Source organism: Mixophyes fleayi, chromosome 1, assembly GCF_038048845.1.
Source record: "Mixophyes fleayi isolate aMixFle1 chromosome 1, aMixFle1.hap1, whole genome shotgun sequence".
In the NCBI taxonomy this organism is placed as follows: Eukaryota; Metazoa; Chordata; class Amphibia; order Anura; family Limnodynastidae; genus Mixophyes; species Mixophyes fleayi.
The window spans coordinates 47,125,582-47,145,888 of record NC_134402.1 but is presented as its reverse complement, the minus strand read 5'-3'; the positions used below and the strand labels follow the sequence as shown (position 1 = coordinate 47,145,888).

Sequence of the window (20,307 nt, the reverse complement as noted above, 5' to 3'; positions counted from 1 at the left end):
TTTTTAATTACAATATTATTGGCTCCTCACTTCTGGATGCACTTGCCCAGGCCTGCTCTAAAGTCCTGCTCTAACCTTAGTGATTGCTTCTGATAGAGATTTTGCTGACCCATGGGCTCGTCCCACAGTGGGTTACCTTGGGCTGGGTTAGTGGGCTAATGTTCTTAATAGGCTGTTGAGCTCAGTCTGCCCCCTCCCCTTCCCCCTGGCATACATTTGCCAGCCTGCCGCTGGTTGTGTATTTTAAAACTATTGTTTTAATTGAAAAAAATCCTGTTGTAGGATTATACACATAGCTGCTTTACACATTGCCAAGTAAAACCTATGCAGTTTTCAGATATGGCCAGGTAATATTAGGGAATAGAATTACTATGGCAATAGGCACACACAATACCAGCAACATGCTGCATTTACAGACTATTGCTGCAGACGTTACTTACAAAGTTGACAGAGAATGTAATGTATCAAATGCTCCGGGGGCCACAGTGACAATCTGATTGTCATACAGAGAAAGTAAGCGCACAGAACTCAGACCAGTAAAGCTGTCGTTATTCACACAGCTGATGTGATTACTTCTCAGCATCCTGCAAATAAGAGGAAAGAAAAAAAGATTACCTTTGTTATATAAACAGTAATGTTGGGCTGTATTTACAGGTAACTCTGCTGTAAGCATTATGGGGCATATTCAATTATGCCACAATGCCTCTGGAACGGACCTGAAGGCACCCTGCGTTACCGCTACTTTCTGTTTGCCCCCCAAAGGGAAATCCACGATGTTGTGGTACCGTATTAACATAAAGAATGCACAGCTGCACATTGCTGCTACTTCCCCCGCTAATTGAATATGCCCTTATGAGTGAATATGTCCTAAAGGAATAATTGTATTTCAGCCTCTCTAGCTAACAACCACAAACCCCTCAAAATAAATGGTAAAGTCCTAATAACAAAAACAGAACAGAACATTAAAATGATATAAAATAAATATATATATATATATATATATATATATATATATATATATATATATATATATATATATATATATATATATATATATATATACACTGCCCCCTGGAATAATGCTGCCTTAGGTAAGTGCTTAATTCTTCTATATAATAAATATAGTAATCGAAAAAAAAATAAAAAAATTGTTATATCTATGGGAATGAGGTTTTGCAAAAAAAGTTAACATGGAAATACGTACAATGATTTCAGCCCATCCAGGCCTTTAAACATTTTATGGCGAACGTTCTCTATTCGGTTACTGGTCAGGATGAGTTCATTCACTCCATTGGCCCCATCGAAGGCTCCCTCCTCGATATCTGTGATCTTATTGTTGCTTAGGTTTCTAAAAATAACAATCAATAAATAAACACCAATGTAACAGATAAAGAAGTTTGTGATTTTACCATAACGTAGAGTGAGCTTCCACTGGTCAGTAGAACATGAAACACGCAGCATTTTACTATTCTCTATCACACGTGATAAAGAAAACACACAACACTCACAGATCTTTGTGTGCTATTTATAACTGTGTGCCAGTATTTATATTATACTTTAGTTCTGTATTACTCTACGCTTTTATTACCATTCCTGGAAGAGAATATAAGCTAATAGGACCATCCATCTATGGCTGTGGCTTACCAATGTAAAAGGAAAGAAGATAACAATGTGCACATTTTTGGTTGAGTTTCTCTGCACTCGCCCCAATTTTTTTTTATCACCGTTTTTATTCTTCCGCCACCCAGGTGGCAGTGGTCCCAACTCCAATCAGGTCCCCTAACAGCCCAGATTTTAACAATTTCCATGCTGGAGCACTGGTAGTTGAATCAAAGATAACTAAGTCAACCGTACTCCAGCACGGATAGCCATAAGACCTGGCCTGTTAGGTGGCTTGAAGATCAGCGCTGGGAAACACAGGCCTATGTTTCTAGTGTTGATGTTGTGCTTTTGTATTACACCTATCTGCTTTCCTTACAGATAAACAATTGTATCGCACAGTGTTAAGTAGATTGTTTTGCCAATTAGGCTTTTTAAAGGTATGTTTGACTATGGTCAGTTCGCAGTTTTGAAAAATGGGGCGGGGATAGAACAATGTGTAGCCAATCAGATAATGAGAATGACCACAGCAGTGCAGTGTTGACCCTGATGCAGGAAGAGGCCTATCCACACAGTTGATTGTGTCAGGGCAGGATTTGGGTTATGATGTGGAGGGGAATGGATGTTGCAGGCTGATAATTAGACAGTAGAAAGGAGCAGGGTCCTCTGACAGCAGAGATCAGGGATGTCATGATCCTGCAAAACTGGTTCGGAAATAATGTGGTGTCTAATGCATCGCTATATGACAGTTCATATATGCAATTTGTTTTACTTAAGAGGTAAAGCTTCCTTTCTTTTCTCAGTAGTGCTACAGTCATGTCTCTAATTAGTAGTGCAGAGCAAAGGGTGCACACTAATACCTAAAGCAACGTGTATTCTACCATTTCACACTATTTAAATGTCACTTGTCCCAGTAGATTTATATTTCAGAATGAGCTACGACTGAGAAATGTTTCGGTGGCTCAGTAACAGAGCTTTTTTGATGTTACATATACAAGTGTCTCAAAAATAAATGGTACATTTTGATTACTCAAAACCATTCTATTTGAATTTACAGTAAAGTGATCTTAACTGTCTGCAAATGTAGAACAGTCAGCAAAAAATGATCAAACAGAAGCTTCAACATAAGGCGACACAAGTGACTATGAAGAATTATTACACTTCAAATAAGTCACATACATGTGAATCTAAGATGTTTGTGCTATGAGGGTTCATGTAATGACCAGGAAAGCAGACATTTACATGCCATAACAAGGTACTATACATGTCCTCCTTGTTCTTATACTGAATACATAACTATCTTTTGGTATTCTTTCTATGCTCTTCAGCCATGTGCAGCAAATAAAATAAATCTACCTGTTGGTGTCACCTTTGAAAAGCACAGAAAGTAACCAAAATCTTAAAAAAAAAATGTACAGTATACAATAAAAGTTGCAGGACGTGTATTTACCGGTAAATCAATATCATCTGTTGGTCAAAACCCCCATTAAAGCTACATAAGTCTCTGAGAGTTATTTATGCACCAAGGTGACACAGATGAGACAAATCATATAACTAATAATTTAGCCTTGATATTTTTCAGATGGAAGTTTAAAGCAGGGGCAGTAAAAGATGTGAACAAGCAGCAAGCAGAACGCCCTGGATCTCACTTAGGTCAGGGCTCCAGGATTCCTGCTGTTTTACTGGTAAGAGAGCAGACCTTAGCTTTACAGCACACCAGTAGGATGACGACCGACTCCTGGTAATGCTGTGAGCGGCAGCTTGTGCCGGCTACTGCGCTGAGGCTTCATTCCCTGATATATAGTATAACACACTCTGACACTCACATTTTTCGCAGTTGGGGAAGTTTTTTGAAAATTCCTGTCGCTTCCAAGACTGTAAATTCATTGTTGTTGAGACGCCTGAATGAGAAACATAATAAAAAAACAAAACACAAAAATGAGTGAAAATAAATGAAGGCTGGACACTATTTTGTATACAATGGAACATTAATGCTTGTGTGGTTATAGAATGTAACTAGACTCACGCACTGTCCTCATTTACAATTATATCTAAAATGGCAGAATTCTGAAATGAAGATTTTACAATTCATGCCCCCAACTTTGCAGAACACCACTTAATGATGGGATAATTATTTGTCTTTATTGGGTAGCCTACATGACCAGTTCATAAATTAGAAACCTGCTATTTGGGCTGTGTCCACTGATCCTCTGATCTCTGATGGAAGGAGAGAGATCCCAGTCAAAGATAAGAACTTAAACAGTTTTCTTGAATCTCTGTTGCATATATAGTGTGGCAACTTGTGCAAAATGTACTTACAGCTCAGCTACCTAGCAGAGACTGTACTTGGGGTGGGGTATGTAATTACAGCTCATCTCTATAATGGGGAATGTACTTACAGCTCAGCTACCTAGCAGGGACTGTACTTGGGGTGGGGTATGTAATTACAGCTCATCTCTATACTGGGGAATGTACTTACACCTCAGCTACCTAGCGGGGACTGTACTTGGGGTGGGGTATATAATTACAGCTCATCTCTATACTGGAGAATGTACTTACACCTCAGCTACCTAGCGGGGACTGTACTTGGGGTGGGGTATGTAATTACAGCTCATCTCTATACTGGGGAATGTGCTTACAGCTCAGCTACCTAGCGGGGAATGTACTTGGGGTGGGGTATATAATTACAGCTCATCTCTATACTGGGGAATGTACTTACACCTCAGCTACCTAGCGGGGACTGTACTTGGGGTGGGGTATGTAATTACAGCTCATCTCTATACTGGGAAATGTGCTTACAGCTCAGCTACCTAGCGGGGAATGTACTTGGGGCGGGGTATATAATTACAGCTTATCTCTATACTGGGGAATGTACTTACAGCTCAGCTACCTAGCGGGGACTGTACTTGGGGTGGGGTATGTAATTACAGCTCATCTCTATACTGGGGAATGTACTTACACCTCAGCTACCTAGCGGGGAATGTACTTGGAGTGGGGTATGTAATTACAGCTCATCTCTATACTGGGGAATGTACTTACACCTCAGCTACCTAGCAGGGACTGTACTTGGGGTGGGGTATATAATTACAGCTCATCTCTATACTGGGGAATGTACTTACAGCTCAGCTACCTAGCGGGGACTGTACTTGGGGTGGGGTATGTAATTACAGCTTATCTCTATACTGGGGAATGTACTTACAGCTCAGCTACCTAGCGGGGAATGTACTTGGAGTGGGGTATGTAATTACAGCTCATCTCCTCTATACTGGGGAATGTACTTACACCTCAGCTACCTAGCAGGGACTGTACTTGGGGTGGGGTATGTAATTACAGCTTATCTCTATACTGGGGAATGTACTTACAGCTCAGCTACCTAGCGGGGAATGTACTTGGAGTGGGGTATGTAATTACAGCTCATCTCCTCTATACTGGGGAATGTACTTACACCTCAGCTACCTAGCAGGGACTGTACTTGGGGTGGGGTATATAATTACAGCTCATCTCTATACTGGGGAATGTGCTTACAGCTCAGCTACCTAGCGGGGAATGTACTTGGGGCGGGGTATATAATTACAGCTTATCTCTATACTGGGGAATATACTTACAGCTCAGCTACCTAGCGGGGACTGTACTTGGGGTGGGGTATGTAATTACAGCTCATCTCTATACTGGGGAATGTACTTACACCTCAGCTACCTAGCAGGGACTGTACTTGGGGTGGGGTATATAATTACAGCTCATCTCTATACTGGGGAATGTACTTACAGCTCAGCTACCTAGCAGGGACTGTACTTGGGGTGGGGTATGTAATTACAGCTTATCTCTATACTGGGGAATGTACTTACAGCTCAGCTACCTAGAGGGGACTTTACTTGGGGCGGGGTATATAATTACAGCTTATCTCTATACTGGGGAATGTACTTACAGCTCAGCTACCTAGCGGGGACTGTACTTGGGGTGGGGTATGTAATTACAGCTCATCTCTATACTGGGGAATGTACTTACAGCTCAGCTACCTAGCGGGGACTGTACTTGGGGTGGGGTATGTAATTACAGCTCATCTCTATACTGGGGAATGTACTTACACCTCAGCTACCTAGCGGGGAATGTACTTGGGGTGGGGTATATAATTACAGCTTATCTCTATACTGGGGAATGTACTTACACCTCAGCTACCTAGCAGGGACTGTACTTGGGGCAGGGTATGTAATTACAGCTCATCTCTATACTGGGGAATGTACTTACACCTCAGCTACCTAGCGGGGAATGTACTTGGGGTGGGGTATATAATTACAGCTCATCTCTATACTGGGGAATGTACTTACAGCTCAACAGTGTACTGCGGGATGTGGTCAGGGATCTTATTGAGCTTTTGATTGGAGCAGTCCACAGTGGTACCTTCACAGCGACACTTCTCTGGACAAGCCAGGTCAGCAAAACAGTCTCCACTCAGTTTGGACCTATAGTCTTCTGTACCTGTGGGACACGTTGAGAAATTAAAAGCAGGAGGTCACAATCAGTCGTCACTGCTGCGGAAATTCCATATGAGGCACAAGAGTGGGAGAGGGAAATAAACTTGCGGGAGGCTCTTTTTCTAAGACGACAGATACGCCACGGCTTCAGCACACGTAAAGGTTCTGTACAAAAGGTTTCAGAGGAGCCGACATGACAAGGTCACGTATGTAATTTGAGCTTTTCACAGCTGTACTTTCTGCTGGCCCAGTTCACTGTATATAGCTATTACATTTATAGTTTATTACATTCCCAATCATTTGCTATCATCACATGTAAGTGTGGTGCTAATTTGCTTAAATCGGTTAGAAGCACATGCTCTTGTATTAACAAATAGATGTATTGAATGATTATAATAACCATATTAAACGTTTGCAGTTTACTCATCACATAGTTGCACAATATCGACATTTTTTATGTAATCTGAACAGGTTTTGTTTGTTATAGCAGCTTGTAAGCTAAAAGAGTTCATTTAATTCTCCTTTCTAAGCCTTGCTGCTGGCGGAAGAGCTAGCACTCTGCGGGTGTTATCCCGTCCGCCGGCAGCAGGGCGGTATATATCCTAGGTGCCACAAGCCTCAGCAGCTTGCCATGCTGTAGAAAGCTGCGTGACGTTCCATGGTGCTTGACAGAACCATGTTTTACTCATACCTGACAATCACATGGTTAGATCAAGCACAACAGAAAATCTCGCTTGATTACCATAAGTGCATCCATTACACCAAAGAGAGGACCAAAAGGGAAGAGGGGGGAGGAGGGCAGAGCTGATCGCTGGAGAGTCTGCTGGTGTGTAATACCTGTATGCAGCAGGCCATTCTTGCTACAGAATGCAGACTGTCATAGCATCAGTATTAACAGGGCAGATTAAGCGAGAGCACAAGAAAACGGAGAGTGGGAAAAAATACAGAAGGCTTTTTTCTTTCTTCGTTTTCCACAACATCAAAACCAGACATGGGTACAAGTAAGGGCCTTTCTCTCTTAAAACACCAGTTCCACTTAATATAAAGGATGTGGCTAGTATTAATAACAACATTTATTTGGTAGATAATAGTGTGCATATTGAATAACATTTCAAAACATTTTTTCTTGTTCTATTATTGACTCTGATGTTAAACAAAATAAAATGTTTAGAACTGGACTTGGTGAATTAATCGAGAAAGTTATACAAAGGTCCATTTTTTGTCTTTGGGATCATTTGAGCAAACATTGGGCTGGAAAAAAAGGATACATTAGGATCAAAGAAAGTATATGCGGAGAGAAAGAAAGGTTACTTACAGCCCAAATGATGAATACCTGAAAAGTAAAAGGTAATCAAGGAGGAGAGAGAGCAAGAAATAAACAGGAGAGAAGAAATATCCATTTGCCTTTGGTATAAAACTGAGAATGAAGATACATAATACTCTATAGTTTTGCATATAACATGGGTATCTTAATACACAGTATAGGCCACATTTCTTGACATGCTGGTTATGGAGGATGCAGGACACACAAATAAATCTTAAAATGTAAAATTATGATGTGCTAAATGGGCGATACACAGAGCAAAATCTTCTTTGGCCACATCAAGCGTGATATGCGCTGAGGCGTCAAGATTTCCTCCAAAGAAGACGGATTTGCGGAGCAAGTTAGCGACGCTTGCGGAACAGCAGAAGTTTGCACAGGACACCGAGAGCATCATCGTTTGTTGCCAAATACGACGTAAGCACTACTCCTGTGCAGCAGTGCAAAACTAAAGGTGATTTTGTAGTATATATAAATAAGATAAATGCAATCCTTGCTTTGAGGAAGGCTGCATAGACATCTTCATTCAGCATAAAGACCCTTGGACTTTGCACTAGATTTGAGCTGGAGGAGGTTAGGCTTCCTGCTATACTTGTACGAGCAGGATTTTAGGACAAAAACTGAAAAGTGTAATTTAATGAAAGAGGTCGTTATAAAGAGGTTGGACTTTTCATGTTGGGACGTTTAAACTATTGCATCGTGCACTTTGAAGTGTGCTGCGTGCACCGTCTTGGGGTACATCCCATACGCTTGGTAAATGGGGGCCAGTGGAGGCAGTCATTGTGGGGGCCGTACCTACATTCATGTAAATATTCCCCAGGACAGAGTGACGTCACAGCCCCCCAAATGGCCACGGCTGCACAGTAAACATGACATTGTTGCATCTGCGGTTGTGAACATGAAATCTCAATGACCTAATAATAAGATAAATGTGGCACACTCATACTTTCTTTGAGTATCGCACAAACGCAGCAGACATCACTAGGTTACACATAACAAAACCTGTTTTACTTGATCACATCCACATTTAAGTTTATAAATACATCTACATTATTTTGACTTGGAAAAGACCTCTAATTCCAAAAATTAATTAGGGTTCTGTAAAAGGCCGTCTCTTTCAGCAGTCCTGCCAGCTGGAAGCCTTTCAATGTACAGGTTATTCCAGGCCTCTTTTATTGAAGAAAACCCTGGGAATCAAACATTTGCTTTGTAAACTGCCTTTCACTAAACGCTGGGGGCCAGACGTGTGCTGTAATGAAACAGTCCGTGCTGGTAGACAAATAGTTAACCTGTCCTCCTGTAGCACTAACACTCTGTTCTCTATGTACAATATTATATACCTAATAGAGCACATGGATAAACCCAAATTGTCCATCCACTTCTTATAAATGAGGAATCCATATCAAATATTCCCATATCCCATCATAAAAACCTATTCTCTTTACACATCTGAAAGCAGCGCTCAACCTGTATTAGCGAGGCAGAGAATTTGGCTTTATGTTGGTTATGTCTAGCGTAAGACATGGCTTCGAAACACATGTAAGATTATTCTGTCACTGTGAAACTGAAGCGGCACCATTATGCAAATAAAAAGGAAACAATTCATAAGCAGTCAGTAGTCACAAACAACAACCCCAGGCTAGTGGCTTTTGATTTTGAATAAAACAGTCTTGCAATTATTACAGAATGGTTTTATAGATTTGGATAAAGTGTCTCTCAACTGTACCACGTACAACCACAGTGTATCGGTTCTCCGCAGACCAACTATTATTAGCGTCCTGGGGGATGATGGGATAATGGCTAGACCTTTTACAGGTCTACTACACCTAAAATACAACATTCACCAATATATATTTAAAAGTTTCAGCTGTTTCCAAGAACTGAAGATATATGACAAAGTGTGATCATGAGGGAAGCATTTACCCTATAATCAGCAGCATTCCAAGTCAGTAATTGCTCTGAATAATACTGTAGCAAGGCTCTACAAATGTATATGTAATGCTAAATATCTCAAAATTCATCAAGGTATATTGGAACTTTTACATATGTATTTGTGAATGTTATTAGTAGATCTTTTTTGTAAGGTAACTCTAGTTTCAGTTTGATCTACAGTATACGTGATAAACACTCAGTTATATGATGGTTATTACTTACAGGTCAACCAATTTATACTACAACTTGTTCTATCTCAATATGGCCTATCACAGTATTTCCAATACACATGGTTTATAAATAAACCATTTATATGCAATATATGTCCTTCAAAGAGAGTAAATGGACTATAGATGTTTTCTACAGAAATAAATCTATGCACACAGAATACATCTAACAGCAAGGGGTATATTTACTAAACTGCGGGATTGAAAAAGTGGAGATGTTCCCCAAAGCAACCAATCAGATTTTAGCTGTCATGTTGTAGAATGTACTAAATAAAAGATAACTAGAATAACCCGCAGTTTAGTAAATATACCCCCCAGAGTGATTGCTGTGAGGGCACTGTGGAAGCACAAGTTCACCTTCAACTTTCTAAAATGTTGCTCTTTAAGAAAAGCTGGATAATAGTAAAACAAACTCCAACAAAAATAAGTGCAAACATAGTAATACAGCTACTAAAAGAGTAATACATAGGTAGATTAGCATGCAGATTCTATGTTGTAGTTCGACCCCAAAATAGCTGAAGAATTAGTCTTATTGTTAAAGTGCATAACTTTTTGTTATGTCTCAAGCAACTATTGTAACTTACTATACAAATCATTGCAAAATTTTATTGGATGTAATTGTACTGTGCACATATTCACCCCTGAACCTTCTGTGGTTCTATGCAAATAATTACAGCCATACTTGTCCCATATATTCCCATGAGAACTATGTAACAATCCTTTGGATTGAGTACATAATATTGTATTTGTACCCTCTCTCAAGTTCCACTTGGGAAATGCATACCCAGAGGCATGAGAGAACAAGCCAGAGAGGTACTGGGTCTTCAGGAAATTAAACCACTGACAAGAGTCAGTCTGCTGTGTCTGTACGAGATGATCTAAGGAATGATACAGTCACTTCCAGGAGCTTCATATAGATGTTTACAATCGTCTCAGAAGCAAGAGTCTTCCAACATGCATGTTAAGGTGACATGTGTTTGTTGTTAAACAGTTTGGTGCTGAAGAGTAATTTTACAGAACGGTATGCTAGAACATCACTTGTAAAAGAAACAGATCTCCATCTGCACAGTAAATTGTTTTCCAGGCAGATTTGTCTATTTTCATTGCACCGAGACCTGCTGTGCACATACAACTGCTCCCAACGCAAAGATCTAGGTTTATTGATTGTCATATCTAAATACAACAAACACAAATTAAATCTGCCTGTGAGACAAAATTAAATGACGCTCGAGTTCACCTTTAAGATTATGAATACACTAATTTATACCAAACAGAATTTAAGCGGGGAAAACACATAACAAAACACACAAAACACTGTTCTGTATTCAAACGTCCGAGCCAGAGATGTTTTAAATAAACGGACAAGGAGCGCCATGCAGGTAGGTGGCTGTCTCTCTTACAGGTGCATGCAAGACTTTCAGTCTGCTAAGGACATACTAAGGACCAGTCAGGATAACCCTACTATAGAACGAAACCTACCTGGGATGAAATATTGCTCTTTAGCTACACAAACAAAACAACAAAAAAAGAGAAAAACAAAATAGAAAGTTGCATCTGAATTGCAGCAAGCGGACAAAGAATACTTATGGCTTGTAATCAGTATTAAAAGGCCACACAGCATATATATATATTATAGTGCATTGCAGTTACATCCAGCATAGAATTAGTTATAAATTAACAATACTAATGTAACACCACAATCCTGAGTGGTGGTTTAATGGCACACACATCTGGTCAGAAATAACTATAGCACACAGACAATAAACAGTTCTCTACTGGTGTTTAAGCCTGGATTTGAAGAGGCAGAAAAATGTAAGATACTAACAGCTGGATGCCCGAAGACATGGATTCAGATTAGTCACCTGGTAGAGGACCGGCATTTAAATGGGACTTCCACGTTTAGTTGACCAAATTGTGGTGGCCTGCATGTGCCCTTCTGCAACAACAACTAAATACATTACTTCATTTTTCTGCCTCCTGTGCTCTTTATCCATATATTTATATAGCCAGACAGAGAAGCTGTGTTGTCATCCCGGGATACAAAACAAAAGGTGCGGTCTGCATACCAATCTATCCAATCAGAGAGCACATCAGGGCTGTATACCACAGGTACAGAGATATAAAGAACTCTAACGACATACAGACTTGGATTTAAAGCATGTAAGGAAAATCATTACATTTAGGGGAAGTTGCTGACGGCTATGTGTAAGACAATGAATTAGACTGATCCTCCGTGAACAACTTCTTCATTTATATGAAGACAATGTGTCTCATGTTTCAAAAGAGTCGGAGTTAACTTTGCAAATCTGTGCCAAGCTTTGAAAATCATGGCACAGGATGCTGGATTATACAGCTTTGTAAGACGAGGACACGTCGTCGTGTCCCACAATGTGTACATTTACACTTGCCCCCAGTGTGATTTCTTAAAACGAGCTAAGAATATCAATGTTAATTCAATGATCACACACAGACTGCCTCCCTTGATTCCTTCCTCTCTATCAGAAGAGAGATGACAAAGAGAAAGGTTCTACGATGTTCAATAATTCAGAAGAGGACCAGCTGCTTTGTTGAGCCATCGAGGACGACTGTTTTTTTGGCAACGGAAGGAAGAAGCTGAACTAAGCAAATTACCTGAGCAGCGGAATTTCTTGCTTTTGATCTGCCCGATTCTTTTGTTTGCCAGTCGGCGGGGGCTGGTGCAGCGGGCACCACTAGTCTCAATAGGGTTTGTATGAAGATAATCCGCCAGCCACTTCAGATGGCAGTCACAGATAAATGGGTTCTGAGCCAAATGCCTTTCAGGAGTGAATGAAAATGATTTGACATGTTATTCGTGATCTACCTTTTTTTTTTTTTTATAAAATCATGAACTTAAAAAAAGAAGATGGATTATATAGATCAACAAAACCCACCCACTCCTTGTCAGATTTCCCATACATACAATTTCTCCACTACACATGAAAATACTCACAGGGTCTGAATGGCACGCAGTGGTGCGAATGTGCCTTTGGCAATGGTTTGAAGTTTGTTGTCATACAAAGAGAGAAGGTTCAGGTTGTGCAGATCCTGGAAAGCACCTACCCTCAGACAGTTTATCTTGTTGGCATTCAGCAATCTGTTGAACCAAGGATAACATGAATTACAGAGTTGTCTCGTGTTCACTCAGCTGTAATGTTCGATGATGAAACCTTTTGTTTTCTCTGTGCCATCATGAACGGTTCCACACTATCAACAAAGAGCTCTGTAAAGTTCACGGAAGGTTTAGAAAGGTGACTGCTGATTTTCTTATGGCGTTTTCACTTTTCAAATATTACTTTGCAGAACTCACCACTCTTAATAGAGCTTTTCAAACTTTCTTGTGTCACGTTCCCCTTATGTCAGTAAATACTTGCCAAAGACAGTTGTGTCTGCACATTTTAACAGTCACCTTATATCTTCAGACTTTTAATAAATACTCAATTTTATTTGTACATTCACCAATTCAATAACCCACAAATAAAATGACAGTGCAACAACCCTCTGCTGTCAGAACTGTGATTGTCTGCTCAAATCTCCAGCTTGATGAGCCAGAAGTGTGAAATTCACTCACTCCCAGCTCCTGATTGAATGGCTGCTGCACAGTCCAGACAGCGATCTCCACACAAGAGGTGTCACAGCACTTGAATTTCTGTCTGTCCTGCAGGAGAACGGATGAGCGGATTTTGGGGCGATTCATACATGGTGTGTGTCTCTGACACCTGCCCTCCATAGCTCTGCTAGTTATTATTCTTTAAATATTGATTGTTGCATGTAAAATAAGATATACATAAGAACTTGTTTCAGTCCTTGTGACACTTACATGGCCATTATCATTGGAACATATTTTTGTGTATTGAATGAGTTTCAAACAAAAGGTAAAGAGTGTTACAAAAAAAAAGTTGCATTAATTATCTGTGTACAAGTGGCTGGCGTCTCCACAGGGGCTGTAGTCTCCATCTAACATAAACCAATATTGAAACATAAATATTGGGTCTATTTTTAAGGAGATGGTGAAAGCAATAGGACTACCACCACTGTTCTTTGTTAAATAGGATTTGCGGGAGGCCCGTTGGCGATAAGACCCGGGCAATATTCCGCAGGCAGTGTTCTCCCCTGAAAATTATGTCAGGCGGGTGGCACTAAGTAGTACCCGGATGGCACTAAGAAGTAGCCGGGTGGGGACAGTGTAATACTTTGCAATAATAATGAAAAATGTTGGAGGTTATTGCCCACACCTGCCAGGACTGGTCAGACTGGTGGTCAGTGGTCTAACACACACTGCTGCCTGCAGTGCTCACATAGTGCCTGTTCTAATAGGAGAAACAATGGTTTGTTCTATTATAATAGGAGTCTGTTGGACTCCAAGAACCGGGTGACAAGTAAAAACAGCCAAGTGGAGCACCCGTGAAATGGGTGCTGGGGAGAACACAGACAGGGTGAAGCCCTAAAACTGGGGAACACTGTTTTCAAAGGCTTTCGGGTTTTCACCTATTCACAAATAGACCTCTAAAACACTAAAGGGTCACAGTGAGCAGGGAACCAACAGAAAGAAATAGAAACAAGGTACTCCTAACTGTAGAGTGAACTTAGAATACCTTGTATGTATGTGGTTTGTTGTGAAGGGAGATTAACAGGCATGCAGATTTCCCCTTTTCTCTACTCTGGTTTTATTAGTTTAATTTGCTTGCACTACATTACATTGTGTGCTGAAGCAGAACGTTCTGTATGGTTTCCAAGGTGCGTATTGCTTTTAAGTGGTTTACAAACTGGATGTGTTATGGGAGAGAACTTCCCCAGGTACAGCAATGTTTTCCTTGCAGCTTATGACTGCTCATTCTGGATGAGAGAAGCAGGTGAAGAGTCCGCTCGCTGTACCCAGGTTTAGTCACGCTGGCTACGTGCCAGTCATTACTTCAAAGGAAAATATAATCACAAGTTCAGCCAGTTATATGCTGGACTCGTTATTAAATAGGTGCCAGGAGGTAAAGAGTTCAGGTCAGATAAACAAGCGAGCATGGCAGGAATTTTGAGAGCGTTATACGGAACAGTAAACATGATAAATCACATTTTAAGGATCAGTTGATTTAAATATAAGATCTCTACAATGCACAATCAAAATAAATGGCAAAAACCCACATGGTGCTTGTTATAAAAGTCAGACTTCAGGACACCAGCCCGGGTGTGTTACTTGTTAGACAGGGTCGGTGTTTGTGCAGGACAGAAAGGGCATTTACACTGTGACAACAGCATGCAAGGGATTCCCAGGATCAGGTTATTATTAGAAGAGTATTTAATAATTCATTTTCCTTTTGATTTAGTAGTTAATCAAGGAACCAAGCTCTGCTCTCAATAAGCAAATCTTAGGAATAGAAAGCCCTACAAATATGAATCCGTCTGCTTACATAAGTTAATTATAAGTTATACTTACAGGAGCTGCAATGCAAACAGTCCATCAAACACGTTTTGGGGAAGTTCTGTAATTTTATTTCCATAGAGAACCCTAGAGAAAGATAGCAATGTAAGTCAATGAGTTAAATATAACTATTTTATATACATTTATTTGTCCATCTGTAGCAGGGTACTGGACAAAAAAGAAAGGCAATTTATCATGGAAGCTTTGTTCTTATTATGTACAGTGTGATGTTATAACAAATACAAATACAGTAAGTGCCTGGCTTTGTCCATACACTGTGTCATTACTGCTAATATACCTGATAACAATACAGCAATTGTGATATCTCTTGTTTAATTCATAGAATGTGATCATTGCAGAGAGAGGTTATCTATTGTCTTTCAGAACTGCGAGAAGAAAGCATTAGCGACACGTAAAAAGTCGGCACAAGTCTGAGTTACTAAGGAAAAAATGTCACATGACATCGTCACATGCTTGCTATGTACTAATGGTTTTGAGGCCAACATTTTGTCTGTGTGAGTAAGAAATCTGGAACAGTAAATAAATGGAATGTGCTCATTGATTAATCTCCCCAATCCTTTATGCACCTTAGGCAGCTGCCTCCTCTTTCTATCCCTAGTCACAACCATGGACTAAATAGTATGTCTAACTCGGCAAGAATATATATATCTGTAATTTCCTAAATCCTACTGGCTAAAACAGAGTATGCAGAAGTGTAAGATAAAATGTTTAGGTTATCATAGTGTCCTATAACGGAATCCTGGTTACAGCAAGTGACAACGTAAAACGCAAATCTGGAAAATAAATGATGCACTGAAGGAAAGAAAAAAGAAAACTTTGAAAAATGTTCCCCTCTGGAATCAATTCATCAACATCAAGCAAAACGAGGGTCCGCTAATGTCTGCTAATTTGTCTAAGTGACTCATGTTTACAGTGTGACTGTTATGGGAAGTAAACTATGACCTATTACATGGTGTGTGGATATTAATAACTGTCTTCTACATGTTACTCACAGGTTACTTAATGTTCTCCTTAATGTCTATGGGAGAAAATATAGCACAGTATTAACCGATTTCTCAGCTCCAAAACACAAGAACTCACTGAGGCCCAGTGTTACTGTGCAGTCATTCTCTACCAGACAACATATATACTGCGACAATAAAGAAATAACCATATTGCCCAACTGTCATCGTCTACTACCGCAGTATTACTATCTATACTGGTAAATTACCCATCCCTACTAGACAGAGTATTTATGGTAACTAAAATATAATAGAACACAGCAGTTCGATGTTACTGTACCAATGCCGGATAACGGGCCTGACAGTACTAGGCTAGTCTGACCATGAGGATTCTCCTTATATCACTTATTAATGAACTAGTATTCTCCATACAGTCTGCTTTAATACTGTCATAATATACAAACCTCCCATTGGAAGGGAAGCCTCTATCTTTGCAGCATGTCTACAAAACAATTGAGGATGGGAGGGGCTAATCTAATGAGATGGGTGTGACTCTACCAAGAATGCCAAATATGCATTTATATCTATTTATGCCATAGGCACTTGTAATTGAGCACCACTATGTACCACCGCCCCTTCTTTATTCTTACTGATAAAGTGGCAATTTGTCTGGGTTTACCCCTGAAGAGTGAGCCCTAGACATGTCCATATTTAGCACATTTGGTAAATATAACAGGCGGGTGCTAAAGCTACCCCCATCAAACCGCAGCAATTGTCCATTGTTGGAATTGTTCGCTCCTATTATTCCATCCTTGTTGTGTCAGCAGCAGATAGATCTTCTCCACAGTACAACAGGATTTGCTATAATCAATGTGTTATTAAAGATTTTATGACCTTATGTCTCATAAATCTGAATGTACGCACAAATATGTATTGCTGCATACTTTGTTTATTTCTGCACGTGATTTATTACAATGTGATTATGTTTTCTCACCAGGCATATACATGAATAAATAATGTGTCAGAAATAATCTGTTATAATTTTCAGCGCTGCGACAAAAATCAATGCACGGGTGGATTTATGGAGCAGCAAAGCTGCTGCAACTGATTTATAATCATCCAACTAGTTCTTTGAACCCAATCCCACAGTGGAAAGACTGAATTGACTTTCATGTTGGTGACAGTGCGGACCTGTGCTTTACAGCTGGCAGAGGATATGCTGACACAGGTCAGGAGGAGTTCTAAAGCAAGCCAACGACGCACAGCATTGTCAAGCAACATAAACTTGGAATTTTGTCTATCCTCTGAGAGGCATTTGCACTTACAGAGAGTTGAGGGAACGCAGGCCTTGGAAAGCATCTGGGGCTAATTCGGATATCTGGTTGTTGCTTAAATCACTGCAATTAGAAACAGTTTTATGATCAGGTTATAACCATCCTAAAAGTAGCATAGTCAAAACAAAATTCTCACTGGTCATCACAGTTAACCATGTTAATTCACATAGAGTCTAGAGGACTATAAAAGGATCACTAAATCCCAGAATTGAAATGTTTAGATGTGAACCATGAAGGTTACATACGTCGTTCAGTGTTAACCTGACATACTTTTTAACAGAGCTGCAGTGGTAAGGTGCTAATTCCCCACTCCATTACAGACAACAGATGCCCCTTCCACATCTCTAAAAAAAAGCTTCTTTATGGAATGTGATACAAAAAGATGAGACTGCAGTCATCTGAGCAGCTGTGACATCACAGGCTCTGGCCGTGTGTATGAATCCACCAATAAACTTACTGCACTTCTGCAGAGTAAGCCAGGAAGACTATCAGTCAGTCTCCATCTGCTCTTTAAGACAAGCATCTCATTCTTAACATGGCATCCTGCTGCAACACTTCATGGATTTAATACATATTGATTACCCACAGTAAAAACAGCCCTTGATATATATTAATGTCAAATAGTAAAGGTCATTAATTGCAAACAAGGTAGGCACGCATACGTTTCAATTCTATGCAAATGTGCCTACTTGTCTGCCTTGTGCATAGATAGGTCACTCCCTGTCTGTGTGTGTGTCTATAGTAGGGAATTTAGACTGTGAGCTCCAATGGGGCAGGGACTGATTTGAATGAGTTCTTTGTACAGCGCTGCGGAATTAGTGGCGCTATATCAATAAATGATGATAATGATGATAGGTCAACACCAACATTCCGTGCTTGTGAATTGCCGCTGGAAAATCACTCTGCTACTACTGTACTTTGAGAGATCCCAGATACAAATAGAAATGTGCATATTGGAAAGAGTGCAAACACCCTAGATTAGCATCATTTATGTATTAAATAATGACAGTGACAGGACATCAGAATTGTCATTATTCCATCGGTCACTTTTGTCTTGCTTTAATTACATTGGTTTACTTGTGTCTAGCCCATACAAATGGCTGCATCCACTGTGCATACATGACAGGCACACTTTGGAGTTTTGGAACACTAAAAAAAGGTTAAGAATAAAAATAAAAGCTCTTTGAATATATATGTTCCATTGAGTAAGAATGTGTTTTATAAAGCAGTACATAAACTAACATCACAGTGTAATAATAAATGTTAACAAATTGGAAAAAATGTCATGTAACAATTTAACGTTTACTCTACGTAGCTATGTTTTGGCTAGTATTGGTATTTAATACTTATAAACCAAAGTTACAGATGATTAACAAGAGAAACAACCTGTAGATGTAGCGCTCAGAGCATAATATTTGCTAATCACCCATCTGTGAAATGTTTTAAATATTTTTGGATAGCCCTGACCCCCATTAAAGTGCTTGTTTGAAATTATTCGTTACTTACATTCTTCTCAGTTTTTTATACGGTGAGAAAGCCCCCGGAGGTATGACCTTGATTGAGTTTTGCTCTAATCTCCTGCAGAGGAAAATAACAGAGACCACATAAATCTTCAGAACTTGCAGCTTAGTGTAAACTGGTGGGGTATTGGCAAAGGACTTGAATGTGCCTCAAACTACATGCAATTAAACAATTAGATTTTAAGACAGTTAAGCACTTAAACAAACAATTAGCGTTTTTCAACAGACCCCTTAAAGCCGCGAGTATATAGCAGATGTAGGAATCTCCAGCTTTCTTTGGAGTACAATTCCCAGCATTCTAGGTACATGTGGCACATCTCTCCTACCCAGAGCAAAGTTATATCACCTGTCTCAACTTAAAGACTTATTTAATAAAATAATATAATGCACATGCTGTAACAAAGCGATAAACAACATGTGAGTCAGGACCCCGGATTGTGGTCCCAGTTTCTGGGGGGGGCATTATTGTCAGATATGAGATAACTTCTATTTAAGAGTCCTAAAACAATGCACTGTGGTATTTAATGTCCCAGGACAGCGCTCACTGAAACTTCTATAACAGACAACAACAAATCTGATATTCGCTTTCATCAGTTTAGCGCAGTGTTTCCTAACTCCAGTCCTCACGCACCCTAACAACTCATGTTCTGTGGATTTCTGTCTGTGGAAAAGGTGGGATAATTATTGACCCAGCCAAGTAGACTAAGTCACCTGTGCATGATTAAAGAAATGCTGAAAACATAGTTGTTGGCGGTGCACGAGGACGGGAGTTAAGTGTTTAGTGGATTAGCTTGATTTTTTGTATGACGTACAAACACATTTTGAATGTAGGCACCATGTTATTAAAGAGAAATTATTACTTTTTAATTGTCTTTCCTCTCCCCAAAGAGCAGAATGCTGGTTGGGGAGAGGAATATTTCTAAGGCCATCACTTCAGAACCTTGATATTTGAATTCCTCGACCCTGGTACATTTACAAATCGCATGAGCCCTGCAGCCAGACATTCACCAGTTATCAGCTGCGGACAGACCAATGAGAAGCAGCCTCACCTTTCTGTCTGTCAACTAACCTACAGGTTGAAGTCATTTAGCTAGATGACTACCTCCCTATTCAGCGCTCTCCAGGAACTAATAAATACCAATAATTAGTAAAAAAATAATTCCATAACTAGGTGGAAGGGAAAGTAATTTTTTAAAAAAATAAAAAAATTATTACATGCAAAAAACTGGTAAGCATCCCTTTATAAGCCAGTAAGGGCAGTCATATATATGCTGTATCCCATAGCAACCAATCAGAACTTTTTTGCAGTCTATTGTTGTCCGTTGCTATGGGTTACAGCACATCATTACATGCACGCCATATTATTGTGGAAGAGGGCACACTGATATTTTCAGAAATCAAATGGCAGAAAATTCACACAGGCTTCAGCTAGGTGATATTTCTAAATATTCATGGGAAAGGAGAGGCTTAAACAGATCGGATTTCATGGTTGGTTACAAGAAAACAAAA

The 20,307-nt window shown here is 39.8% G+C and overlaps 1 protein-coding gene across 7 annotated transcripts in view; it reads right to left on the bottom strand.

Moving 5' to 3' along the window:
* Positions 1-20,307, bottom strand: part of SLIT2 (slit guidance ligand 2) — a 216,233-nt gene that overhangs the window by 30,844 nt on the left and 165,082 nt on the right. For 3 of the 7 annotated variants that reach the window (XM_075194722.1, XM_075194716.1, XM_075194718.1), the window contains exons 10-20: positions 18,785-18,856; positions 17,270-17,341; positions 14,998-15,069; positions 12,523-12,666; positions 12,183-12,346; positions 11,031-11,054; positions 7,387-7,404; positions 5,925-6,075; positions 3,426-3,500; positions 1,205-1,348; positions 441-584 (exon numbers count right to left, since the gene is read on the bottom strand). In XM_075194722.1, coding sequence (XP_075050823.1) covers positions 441-584; positions 1,205-1,348; positions 3,426-3,500; positions 5,925-6,075; positions 7,387-7,404; positions 11,031-11,054; positions 12,183-12,346; positions 12,523-12,666; positions 14,998-15,069; positions 17,270-17,341; positions 18,785-18,856 — 1,080 coding nt within the window. The remainder of the gene's footprint in view (positions 1-440; positions 585-1,204; positions 1,349-3,425; positions 3,501-5,924; positions 6,076-7,386; positions 7,405-11,030; positions 11,055-12,182; positions 12,347-12,522; positions 12,667-14,997; positions 15,070-17,269; positions 17,342-18,784; positions 18,857-20,307) is intronic. The other 4 variants (XM_075194717.1, XM_075194720.1, XM_075194719.1 and 1 more) reach the window with 2 other exon arrangements.